Source organism: Vitis riparia, chromosome 13, assembly GCF_004353265.1.
Source record: "Vitis riparia cultivar Riparia Gloire de Montpellier isolate 1030 chromosome 13, EGFV_Vit.rip_1.0, whole genome shotgun sequence".
In the NCBI taxonomy this organism is placed as follows: Eukaryota; Viridiplantae; Streptophyta; class Magnoliopsida; order Vitales; family Vitaceae; genus Vitis; species Vitis riparia.
The window spans coordinates 4,157,275-4,170,593 of NC_048443.1; the positions used below are offsets into that span (position 1 = coordinate 4,157,275).

The window sequence follows — 13,319 nt, forward strand, 5'->3', positions numbered from 1 at the left end:
TATTCTTGAAGAAATTTGATTCTTTTTCTGAAATTTGTACCCCTTTCACTACTACAAAAATAATTTATGGTGTCACTATTTATGGTGTCACTTTTAAAATAATGACGCCATATGACTTAAAATTCATAAAGGTGACACATCATGTAAAAATTTTCAATTAGGATAGATGATATTAATTTTAAGTTTATAGTGTCAGATTTCGAAAAGTGACACCATATAAAATAAAATTTTTTTAAATATTATAATTTAATGGGCCCACTTTGAGAATAATGATAGTATATGAAAAAACTCATTGTTTCCACATACCCACAATCCAAAAAAAATCTCATTCAATAACCTTAACCATAATTTTCTTCTACCTCTTCTCACACCCATAGTTAACACACAACTACTTTTATCTACTTCGTGGACTCTCAGGTAACCCAAAATTTCTTAGATATATCATTTTCATTTTTTTTATTAATACCAAAATCTTTATTAGCACAATTGATTTACATTCATTGATTTGGTATATCTGTAATGTGGATTGTGTAAATAGTGTTTTTTTTTTTTTTTTTTTGAGTTGTAGGAAAGTAAAAATTAGGTTTAACATTCCACCATATCTTCTATTTCATCGTTAAGTCCATAAACCCCAAAATGAATGAAAATAAGATAAATGAATGATTTTTTAATATCTTTCATACTCAGAATGAGGGATAAACATTTTACTGTATGAAATTTTCTTAATGGGACTTTATGTTTGTTTTTTAGGAATAATATAGTATATTGTGATGAGGATATGTATCGGTAATATTTGAAAATTAATATTTTAGAAAAATATTCTCAATATTGTCATCTCCCGCAGAAAGAAAAATGAAATAGTTTCCATGTAATGTTGGAGTTGGTTTGGAATGTTGGAATTAATAATGAGAAATTAATTTTATTTTTTATTTATTAATGTAAATGAATTGTTTTTTAAAATTTAAATAGGAATGAAAATTTTTATAATTATAAAAATGATCAAATCTTATATTTTGATTTTTTTTTTTTTTAAATTCTTTTACATGGTATTATGGTTAATATCTCATCTTGTTCTATTCATATTTTTTCTATTCTTAAAGTATGTTTTTTTTTTTTTACCTTTTTTTTTATTGTTTTTATATGCATTGAGCAAAATTTAGAGTAATTTGAGACTGATGATGAAATTTCCCTTTCAAGGTTAGAAAATTTCTATAAAATCCTTTTATTATATAAATTTTCCTTCCATAAAACTTTTTTTTTTTAAGAAGAAGAAGATGTTTTATAATTTTCTTTTGATTTTCTATGAAATTTCCTTTAATCAAACTGTTTGTTTATTTTTTTAAGAATATTATAGTATGTTGTGATGAAGATATGGTTGGTCATATTTGGAAAATAATTTTTGAGAAAATTATTCTCAATATTGTCATCTCCCTCAAAAGGATTCTAAAAATACGTTTTATTTTTGTCTTCTTTTCTTATTGTTTTTATATGCATTGATCAAACTTTGGAGTAATTTGAGATTGATGATGAAATTTTCCTTTCAAGGTTAGGAAATTTTCATAAAATTCGTTTATTACAAAAAAAAAATTTCAATCCCTTCCATAAAACTCTTCCTTTTCTTCATTTATCTTTTTTGTTGTTTTGAAAAAGATGTTTGATAATTTATTAATCTAAAGAATAATACAAGTAAAATATTTAAAATATTGAATATCTTTTCCTTCAATGTTTTTAATTTTTTATTATTTTTATTTGAATATATTTTCATATCCAAATTTTTTATTAATTATTTTAATTAGAAAAATTAAATATCAATTGGAGTTATGACTGAAAAATCAATAATTTTTATGAAATGTTCTTTAATTCTTTTTCATACTAATTTTTCTCTTAACATTTTTTAAGGAAAATTTTATCATCAATCTATAATTACTCCAAAATTTGGTCAATGCATATAAAAACAATAAGAAAAAAAGGTAAAAATAAAATATATTTTTAGAATCCTTTTGCAGAAATAACAATATTGAGAATAATTTTCTCAAAATTATTTTCCAAATATGACCCACCAATATCTTCATCACAACATACTATAACATTATTAGAAAATAAACATAGCAAATAAACAAACAGTTTGATTAAAGGAAATTGCATAGAAAATCCAAAGAAATTTATAAAACATCTTCTTAAAAAGAAAAAAAAATGAAGAGTTTTATGGAAGGAATTGAAAAAATTTATGTAATAAAAGGATTTTATAGAAATTTTCTAACCTTGAAAGGGAAATTTTATCATCAATCTCAAATTACTCTAAATTTTGGTCAACGTGTATAAAAACAATAAGGAAAGAAGGTAAAAACAAAAAACAAAAATCATATTTAAGAATAGAAAAAATATGAATAGAACAAGATAAGATATTAACCATAATACCATGTAAAAGAATTAAAAAAAAATCAAAATATAAGATTTGATCATTTTTATGATTATAAAATTTTTCATTCCTATATAAATTTTAAAAAACAATTCATTTACATTAATAAATAAAAAAAATAAATTAAATTTATCATTGTTAATTCCAACATTTCAAACCAACTCTAACATGATATGGAAACTATTTTATTTTTCCTTTTGTGAGAAATGACAATATCGAGAATAATTTTCTAAAAAATTATTTTTCAAATATCACTGATACATATCCTCATCACAATATATTATACTATTTCTAGAAAACAAACAAAAAGTCTCATTAAAGGAAATTTCTTATAAGATCAAAAGAAAATTTCATACGGTAAAATGTTTATCTCTTATTCTAAGTATAAAGGATATTAAAAAAATCATTCATTTATCTTATTTTCATTCATTTTGAGGTTTATGGGTTTAACTATGAAACAAAAGATATGGTGGAATGTTAAACCTAATTTTTACTTTCCTACAACACAATAAAAAAAACATTATTTATACAATCCACATTACAGATATACCAAATAAATGAATATAAATCAATTGTGCAAATAAAGATTTTGAAATTAATAAAAAAAAATAAAATGAAAACAATAGATTTAAGAGATTTTAGATTACCTAAGAGTCCACGAAATAGAGAAGGACAATTTTGTGTTAACTATGAGTATGAGAAGATGTAAAAGAAAATTATGGTTAAGGTTATAGAACGAAAATTTTTTGGATTGTGGGTATATGGAAACAATAAGTTTTTTATATAATATCATTATTCTCAAAGTGGACCCATTAAGGTATAATATTTTAAATTTTTTATTATATATGGTATCACTTTTCGAAAACTGACACTATAAACTTAAAATTAATATCATGTATCCTAATTAAAAAAATTTATATGATGTCTCACCTTTATGGATTTTAAGCCATATGATATCATTATTTTAAAAGTGACACCATAAAAAGTGACACATTACATTATTTTTGTAGTAGTGATGGTTCCGACACTGTATATACAATCATTTACATTCAGATTGATAAAGGGCTCTACCCATGCATGAGAACAAAAACATTCTTTCGGAGTAGTCGTCCCACATTTGTGGCGAAAAAGGAAATATTTTTCTGTGCAATCGTCATATGATCATCCCAACATTTTTTACGCCTTCTTTACCATCATAATCATCCATGAATCTCTTCCAGACCGGGTGCTGCTTCCACACCCTCTCAACCATGGCATCAATCGGCACATTCTTTGTCTCGGGCAACAGGAATAACACGAACAACCCCATGACCACTATCCAAGCAGCAAAGAAGAAAAATATGAAGGCACGCATGTGGCACATCATCGACAAGAATGCCTGAGCAATGATGAAGGTGAAGAGCATGTTGGAGCTCACTGCACATGCAAACCCGGAAGTTCTTATCTCCAGAGGAAAAGTTTCGCTGGGTATCAACCAACCAAGAGGACCCCATGACCATGCAAAGGACATAACAAACAAACACACTAGCACCACTACAAGCCCTGCTAGTCCTTCGTCCAGAGAGTTCGAACCTTTCAAATGAACTAGTAGGATTGCTCCAATTGCAGTCTGCATCATATAGCATTGCAAATGATCCACGGTCAATACCAATATGTGAACAGGCTACTTGGAAAGGTTAAGAAAAAGCAGGGTTATGCCAATTCAATACATCACCTGACTTATAAACATCTGGACGCAAGCTTGGAGAAGCAGTTTCCTCCTCCCGACCCTGTCAACACCATAGATCGAGACCAACGTGCTGAAAACATTCACAAGTCCGGTGATGACAGAGGACAACAAAGATGCGTCATTCTTAAACCCGACAGTTTGAAACAAAACCGGTGCATAAAACATGATAGCATTGATCCCCGTAAACTGCTGAAACACTTGCATCATAACGCCAATGATTAGTGGGGGCATGCTAGAGCGCTTCATGAGTCTCTTGAATGGATCCTTGACCTCTCGTGCTGCCTCGCAAGCCATTTTAATCTGTTCAAACTCCGCATCAACATCTTCTACTCCCCTTATCTTCTTAAGCGTCGATAGCCCTTGAGATTCTTGATTACGCTCGACCAGGCTCGCCGGTGTTTCAATGATGACCACAGAGCCTACAAATAGGAAGGCAGCCGGAAGGGATGCAAGGCCTAAAGACAGTCTCCATCCCCATGGATGAATCTTGGACGCGCCATAGTTTACCAAATTTGCGAACAAAATCCCTATTGTAATGAAGAGTTGGAAGAGAATGTTTACAGCTCCTCGATGCTGGACTGGTGCAATCTCCGACAAAAATAGAGGAACAGCCTACAAAATTTTCAAGATGTTATTGGAATTAGTTATAATTAGCAGTCCACGCTGGTGTTTCATACCTTCAAAGCAATGCCTAGCATTTGATGATCGAAAATCTCGACGATGTGAATCCAACAAAAAAACGGTTCGTAATTTCGATTTTCGATTCGAAAGTTACGACAATTTAAAGCAGCAGTACGCGAAAAATTGATGATTTTAATGCGAAAAGGAGAAGGATGATAAAAAATGTTGTAACTGGTGCAACATTAATACCTCATTTCCAAAGCCAACCCCAACACCTAGAAGAACCCTGGCAAGGATGATCATCCAAATTCGTTGAGCGGCCGCGCTCAAGAGACTGCCACACAAGAAAAAGGCAGATGCCACGAAAATCGTGGGCTTTCGACCCAATTTGGAGCACATCTTTGAGGCAGCAAAGCTGGAAACGAGAGCAGCAAGATAGAGTGAAGATGTGAAAAGCTGAAGGTATTGATTGTCATACTTGCAGTAGTTGTCTTCCTTCGCACGAAGCTTTCTTTGATAAACGGCCGGAAAGAACTTGATGAGGAAGTCATCCATGGCCGTCACTCCACCTGCCACACCCATGACAACAATGATTTAAACGTAAGCTGCTGGATTACATCTTCAATGCTTTAAAAATCGCTACTGTCATCCAGTGGTTTGAACTACTAATTCATTATAGGATCATGCTGACAAATTGAAAAACGTCCAAGGATTGGAATTGAATTATACCATCATCTTCAAAGGCACGCTTTAGATTACCAAGAGAAAGCTCATAAAAATAAAATAAAATCGGAATAATGTATGAATGACTTAACACATGCAAGCATTCTGCACCTGAAATTCCGATGTCGTAGCCGAACATCAGGCCTCCACAGGCCGCTAGAACCCAACAAACTACCACATAAACGGTGATTTTCGATTCAAAGCCACCAACCTTTTCGATCTTTTTCATCTTTGCCTTTTTCAATAATAAAATCAATCACACCACATAAAAGGAAAAACCAAAAGACACGAAGTTCAACTCACGGTAAAGAGATACAAATCCAGAAGTGTGAATTTTATAGTCAAACATTTCACTAATTTGAGATTTTTCTAAAATTGTTAAAAGACTCTCTGGATAAATTAGACAGGTAATGCTGACACGAAAGTTGTGAGTTGGGACCAGAGGGGATTTTGAAGATCTTTATGTGGCAAAATAAAGTTACAAAGTAGTTTTTCTTTAAATAGGTTGTTGGCGATTTAATTGAGTGTGGAAAATATTAGGTTGGATGGGTCGATGCTTTAATTTTAAGTCCCCTTATTTTACTTCAAGAAATTTCTCCTCTACAACCAAAATCCTACACATCTTACAATCAATAAGGTAAAAAAAACAAAAAAAGAAATTAGAGAAACATCCTTTCTAAATTTAGACATTCAAAACTCCAAATCTCTTGTTTTTGGTCACTTAGATTTTTATGTTAGGCAATAACTGATTTATAACTGTCTCAAATGTTTATCCACATTTCTTTCAAACCAAAATATATACCCATATTTCATAAATTAACATCAACCTTACCCAATACCATTTACCTTCACATCTTCTACAAAACCATTCAATGACATTACTTGCAATTTCTAAGATTAGTTCTAATTTCCCACTCGTAAAAACCATAATTGAAATTATTGAAAAGGCTTTTCAAGAAAATGAGGACCATTGACTCCTTTTTATCCACTGTATTCATCTTCCAATAATCAATTTTCATTTCCAAACTATGTATATGCCTTCAACTCTTCTTCAAAATCTGTGCCAGTGTAATTGTGGAGCAGCATTTTCTATGAGCATCTCCACTAGATTGATGAGACCTGCTTATGATTAAGGTTAAAAATTTTATTTTTATTAAAACTTGAAATCGCCACTTACTTTTATTTATTTTTAAAAAGGAAATTAAGTAAGAAAAAAACCCCTAAAATGACCCTTGATTTTTGGAAAACTTGTCTACAAAAAACCCACGTCTTGGTCTAAGAATCAGGTTACCTATTAGGAAGGTACCTTTAAAGAGGTAGCACCTTTGTAAGCCCTAAGAAGGTCTCTACTAACTTAGTTTGGGGAAATTAGGCAATTAGTAAGTTGATCATAGATATTTAGATGGGCTAAGGTGATTTCAAAATTCTACTATTACTATCATGTCAAACAAGAATTCAAAGCACAATCATAAAGAAATGATAGTATGAGTACCTGAACCATAACTTAAGCGCTATCACAAGACATCAATGGTTAGTTAAAAAAATAAGACACGGAACTTGTATTTTACCCTAGTCTCTTAATCATAAATGGCAAGTGAAACAAGCAATAAAAAATAAAAACAAAAAGATATTCTAAACATGTTGACAATTACATTCAAAGTAATACATAATGATCATACATAAAGCAAAACATAATTTATGGAATTAAGATGTGAAGGGAAGAAGCGTACCTGAATAACATACAATGCGCTTCCATAAGACATGGGGGGTTAGATAAAAATTATAGTAATAAATAATAAAAGAAATAAATCCTAGCATGTTTGGTGTCCAATTAGCATAGCAAAAATTATCAGAGTACACAGAATCATCAATTATCACATACATCTTGTATATAATTTCTAGAAAAAATTAATGGTTACGATTACAACAACTAGCAAAAGTGGCAAGAAAGATGAGTTTTGAAAAGATTTTTTTATGTTGGGGTTCCATCAAGTTCCCATTCAATATCCATAAGTTTAACCTGGGTATTCTCATTATCTTGGGAGCACAAGTTCAAACATACGTTAAGAAGAAAAAAAAAGTTTTTGGAAAACCAAGAAAAAATAGTGCAACTTGGATAAAACCGAGTTGCATATTTTTAAAAGAAAGTGAGATTTTTGCCCTAAAAACCTAGAATGGATTTCTTTAAAAGTTTTAAATGATCTGAATTCCTTTGAAAAATGATTTTAGGAAAGCAAAATGAACCATGTGAATCAATAATTCCAAAACATTGATACAAAATAGACATTTTTTTATTTATAACTTCAAAGAGTTTTGAGAACAAGAGAAAATAAACTTGGATCACCTTTTTTGCAACCTTTCATTTGGAATCAAGGAGCCTTATTGGTGATGGAAGGAAATTCATTTTTACAAAAATAAAAAAAAAGGATTTTTACTCAATCCAAAAAAACCAATTAGATAATTTTAAAATGATTACAACTCAAACAAATATTCTATTTGAATTATTGAATCAAAAATTTTTAAAACAAATAAATAAGATTCGATTCAAAACTATTATTATTATTTTTTTTTAATTCAAACTACAAATTAAATATCAAGGGATCAATCAAAATACTAACCAAAATTCTAAAAGCAAGTAAATTAAGATAGGATCTAATAAAAAATTAATGAGCTCAACACATAAACTTAGTATCATGGAATCTATTAGATTAATTTACCAAAACCCAAAAAGTTGTAAACTGAAATATGATAAATAGCGAATTAAAGTTAACAAACCTAGAACATGAAAGTAATAACTCAAGATCATCTAAAACTAATCAATTAAAATTCTAGAAAACATGCAAACCAAATACAATGGATCCAAAACTAGATGAACTTAGAACATGAAAATAATGACATGAGGTTAAAAACACTAATAAAAAAAATTAAATAAATAAATAAATAAAAACTGACTAAATATGATGAATCAAAACTAAAATTAATAAGCTTAAAAAAAAATGAATATAATAGCACGAGTTCACTCAAACTAGTAAACTCGGAAAAAAAAAATATGATCTAAAATTGGACCAATTAAAAATCAAAGTTAACAAACTCAAGATATGGACAAAAAGACATGGAATCAATGATAATGACATGGAATCAAATAAAATCCTAAAGCCACACATAAGTCAAATAGGATGAATCTAAAAACTAAAATTAAAAATTAACGACTTTTGAAACTCACCTCAATTTTTTTTTGAAATTGATGTCGTCTTCACGTTGCCAAACTCAAGCCATGTGCATTGATTAACTCACTTTAAATTTCAACAACTAGATTACACACATATGCAACCACTTTTCCTCTTGAATTATAAATAACTTTCAGCCATGGAATCACCCACACATGCGACCACAATTCCACTTGAACCAAACTGAATTTTTACCCATGGAATCATGGACGCATGCATGCAGCCATAATCCACTTGTAGTCTCAATTCATGGCTGCATTTCCATTGATTTTGCAATAAAAAATTCAGCCACCAGAGAACCATTGGATGGTGGCAAGGATAAAACATTGGAAATTACGGATATATCGGTAATTTGATTTTACGGATATATCGAATATATCGGTGGATATTTTGGAAAAAAAATATCGATAAACATAAAACTGATCAAAATTTATAAAAGTACAAGAAAAACTTCATAAAAATGTAATTAGAAGTATAATAGATATTTTAAAGTTGTTTTATTAAAGAATCTGATATAAGTATAATATGATTTATTATATTTGATAATAATATCGTATGCATCGATAAAAATATGAATTTTATAAGTGTACATTTATTATTAAATTATATCAAATATTATTTCATAATAATATTATGATGTTTGATTATATTATGTCTAATTTAAAAATATATATTAATATTAAAATTATGATCCATTTAATTCAATTATATTAAATGATATAAAATAAATTATGATATATGTACAATTTTTTTAATATTTAATTAATTTATTAATGATATTTAAAACTCTATGAAGAAAATTATTATGATAATTTTTATATTTTTGGTAATTAATTAAAAGAAATTTTGGTATTTAATTATAAAATAATTATAATTAATTTGCTCTCTAAAATATTCTTTTAAAATTTTCTTTGTATAATGACTTTGAATATATATTTTTAGTGCATTATACTTAATAAGGGCCAAACTTGCCCTGGTGGTAAGATAGGTTGAACCCCAAACCTTTTGTTTGGGGTTTTGGAGGGAGCACTATAGCTTACTGCAACGGGAGCACTGTAGCACGTTAACCATCCAATATATTGCGAAAAATCGATGATTTATCACCATATCGCCAATATATCAGGAAATATCGCTGATTTTTGGCGATTTCTCCTTAAATTTCGCCAGAATGATATTTCTCCACCAAATATCGTTTCCATACCCTCCGATACACGAAATTTCGGCGACATATCGCTAATATATCACTATATTTTCTTCCATGGATGGCAGTCACTTTCATCCATTAAACTTCCCATATTGTATCCACTTTAAACAATTACAAGAATTCTCCATTATGCAACCACAACTTCCTTAATTTTCAGCCATAAAAATCTTCATTTATGGAGCCACAATTTCCCCTTAATTTTCCACTAAAATTCTGCCTCCAAGAATCCACTAACAACGATAAAATAATTCAGCAAGAACAATTGGAAGAATCGAACTCCACTTTCAGTGAATAAAAAAAAATTATTTTCTCCATCCATAGCCATGCCTCCATCATGAAATTCCATACTCGTAGCCAATAAAATTCAGCAATCTTTAAGCTCCATTCTCCATAAATTTTCAACCACAAAAGTTCCATATTGCATTCACTTTATTCAATCATATATCCTCCATATGATGCAACCACCGTATTTGAATTGTTAATGCCACAAATTCATCTCATCTCCATGGCCACAAGCTTGCATTTAAATTAAACCTTTCAAGCCCCATTAACAACCTGCAATTCAACCATGAGTTTTCTTCTTCATTAAGCTCTCCACTAAGTGGAAAAATTGGCTACTAATGGTGTGCGCTGGAAGTTTCTAACAATAATCTGATGCTCTTTTCAAGTACTTCCATGTAGCCATAAGTCAAAACCTTAAGATCCTCCATTTCTTCCTTCCATGCCATCATCTAGAGAGCCATCTTAATCTCCAAAGTCCTCAAGTCGTGTCTTTCATTATTTGGTAGCCCTTTTTCCCTAAAGTCTCAATGTTATTCGTCTCCAAAAAACGCTCACCAAAAGATGTCCTCTCCCATCTCAAATTCTCCAGCATCCCTAAGTCTCCTCGAACTCCATGTAATAACGTGATCCCCCTAATAGATTTTAAATTCTGACCCCATGGCCTCCACGAACAGAGAGAGAAAAACAAAAACAGAAAACATAGTATAACCCAAGAAGGGCTAAGCAAGCAAACAAACTACTGAATGAGGTCCCTTTTTATGTTTTAATCAAATGGACAGAAACAAGTGAAAGAAACAGTGGGCAGAAGCGTGATTCTTGTGCATCAAGTTCAAAGATATCAAAATAAGAAAAAGGAAAACCAAAAACAGAGCAAACATGCAAACAACCAAATTTAGCGAAATCTTCCTATGACTCTTAATGTCCACACCAAATAACAAACGACATCAGAAGATCAGCAAAAACAAAAAAAAAAAAAGGAATGCATGGTAATCAAAATGAACTAGAAACTTACGACAACCATACTTGTAACAACTCCTCCGAAATCGTGTTGACAAGGCTTTAAGTAAGTTGCATCCCTTCCTCTATCTGATAAAATAACTAACCCTTCTTTTTTCTCCTTCAAACGCCCTCTCCTTGATTTTTCTTTCTATTTCCTTTTTTTTTTTTTCTTTCTTCTCTCTTTCTCACAACTCTCTAATGCCATTTTTCCTAGCCCAAATCTTAACATCTTCTCTAGCACCCATGTGTGTGTGTTCTTGAAGAAATCTAATTCTCCCCCTTCCCAATCTTGGTGAGTGCCTTTTTTTATTATTTTCAATGGTGTATGTTGGTGCCTTCATCCAGAAATCTCATCCTTCATTTTCTATTCTTACACTTTCCAAGAAAACCCCTTCTACTACTCCCCCATTGACTTCTCCCAATCTCAACATCTTTCTTTCACAAAAGTTGCTGCCTCTCTAAAAATAGCCCTTCCCTATGGTTTTTCCAAAATTCCATCTTTTCCCATGAAGCAATCCTTTGAAACTCCCCATTCTCTCCTCTTTTCCAATCATTACTCTTGTTTTCTGTTTCGACACCTTTTCAAATTATGCATGCATCATGCTTAGTTGACTGTACATATTTAAAGGGGACAACATGCACTCAAGTGGCCATGCATGGCCGTGCAATAAGTGGGGCCTAGCCGAGGCGTTTCTCTAATATCGACAATATTGCACTTCGATTTGTGTCATACTAGTAGCTAGCCAAGGACGTTTTTCTCCAAAGTGGTAGTCCCCAATTTCCAATATATATAGTACTCAAGTCCCATGCAAAATAAAATAAGGTCGAAAGTAGGTATAATGCAAATTAAAACTAAACATCAAAATTATGCAACAAATAATAAAAACTAAATAAATAAATAAGTAAATAATAATAAATAAATAAATAAATAGATAAAACAAATATAAAAATAAATATCACGTTTTGCAATCCGATGAATTTAGGATGTTAAACAAGCTCAATGGATTGTAATAAAAGTAAAAACCTATACTAAAAAAATCTAAGTGAGATCTAAACTAAGCTCAAAAGGCAGCCATAGGATGATTACGTGTCAAGAGAAAAGTACAGGAAGGCACCTAATGTCACATATGATAAATAACAAAATGGAGGGTCTATAGTAGGGTTTTTACCCATAAATTCCTAAGATTTAATATAATTTCCCACATTTTCATGAATAATAATTGTGAGGTAATCAAAATAAAGGTCTCGAAGAGCTTAATTTGAGCGCTAAGGAATTATGAGCAAACGATATGGATGTACGCTCTTTCCAGGTCGTATAACATAGTTAGCTCCTTTCAAACAATGGGAATTAAAAACTAGGGAAGAGGATGAAAAAAAAATTAGGAAGGGACAAAAATTCCTTCTTGGGTTTATGGTGGAAGGTATGAAGGACTATTAAATAGAATGAAAACAATCAAAAAATGCTTACATTTCAAATATCTTGCTCTCGAAATAGAAGATGGAATTAGAGCAGAAAAATTAAAGAAGCTTGTGAGAAAAAACAAAAAAACATGTATTTAGATCACACTTTTTCTTTTTTGGATTTGATTCACTTTTTCCTTTACTTCCACCCTTCTTTCTCTCTCTTCTTTCTCTTGTACTTTCCCTCAACAACATTTTTCTTCTTCCTTCTCCAACTCCTTTAATATTCCTATTCTAGTATTTTTCTTTCATGCAAACATTTGTAAAATCTAATTTAGAGGCGCCTCGGAATTAGGAACACAAAAAGTTTTGCCTTTTTGTTTTCCTTTCTATTTTTAATTTTGGGCCAAAGGGTTTGACATTATTTTTCAATTTCTCTTGATTATTTTAGAATGTCCAATAGAAGATTGAAAATTAGGAGGTGAAGTTGAGTAATGTTCTTCATGTCATTTACTTGTCATAACAAAACACATTATTGCAAAGAGGGATGCTGTTATGGTTAATGGATTTTAACTCAAGCCGATGGCTTGAGCAACTCCACAAATTATTCCAAGTGCATGAAGATTTGCATCTCCTCTTGTTACGGCACACAAGTTTTTATCTTTTCTTCTTCAAAACGAGGCCAAATATAGTGGCACAAGTCAGATCCCATCA

The 13,319-nt window shown here is 30.7% G+C and overlaps 1 protein-coding gene across 1 annotated transcript; it reads right to left on the reverse strand.

The window, feature by feature from the left end:
* Nucleotides 1-3,572: 3,572 nt before the first annotated feature.
* On the reverse strand, nt 3,573-5,721 carry LOC117929349 (sugar transport protein 8-like). The gene is made up of 4 exons (XM_034849640.1): nt 5,604-5,721; nt 5,019-5,338; nt 4,134-4,760; nt 3,573-4,028 (listed from the first exon to the last, which is right to left on the reverse strand). Exons 1-4 carry the CDS (start codon nt 5,719-5,721, stop codon nt 3,573-3,575), a joined length of 1,521 nt encoding a protein of 506 aa, XP_034705531.1.
* Nucleotides 5,722-13,319: the final 7,598 nt, after the last annotated feature.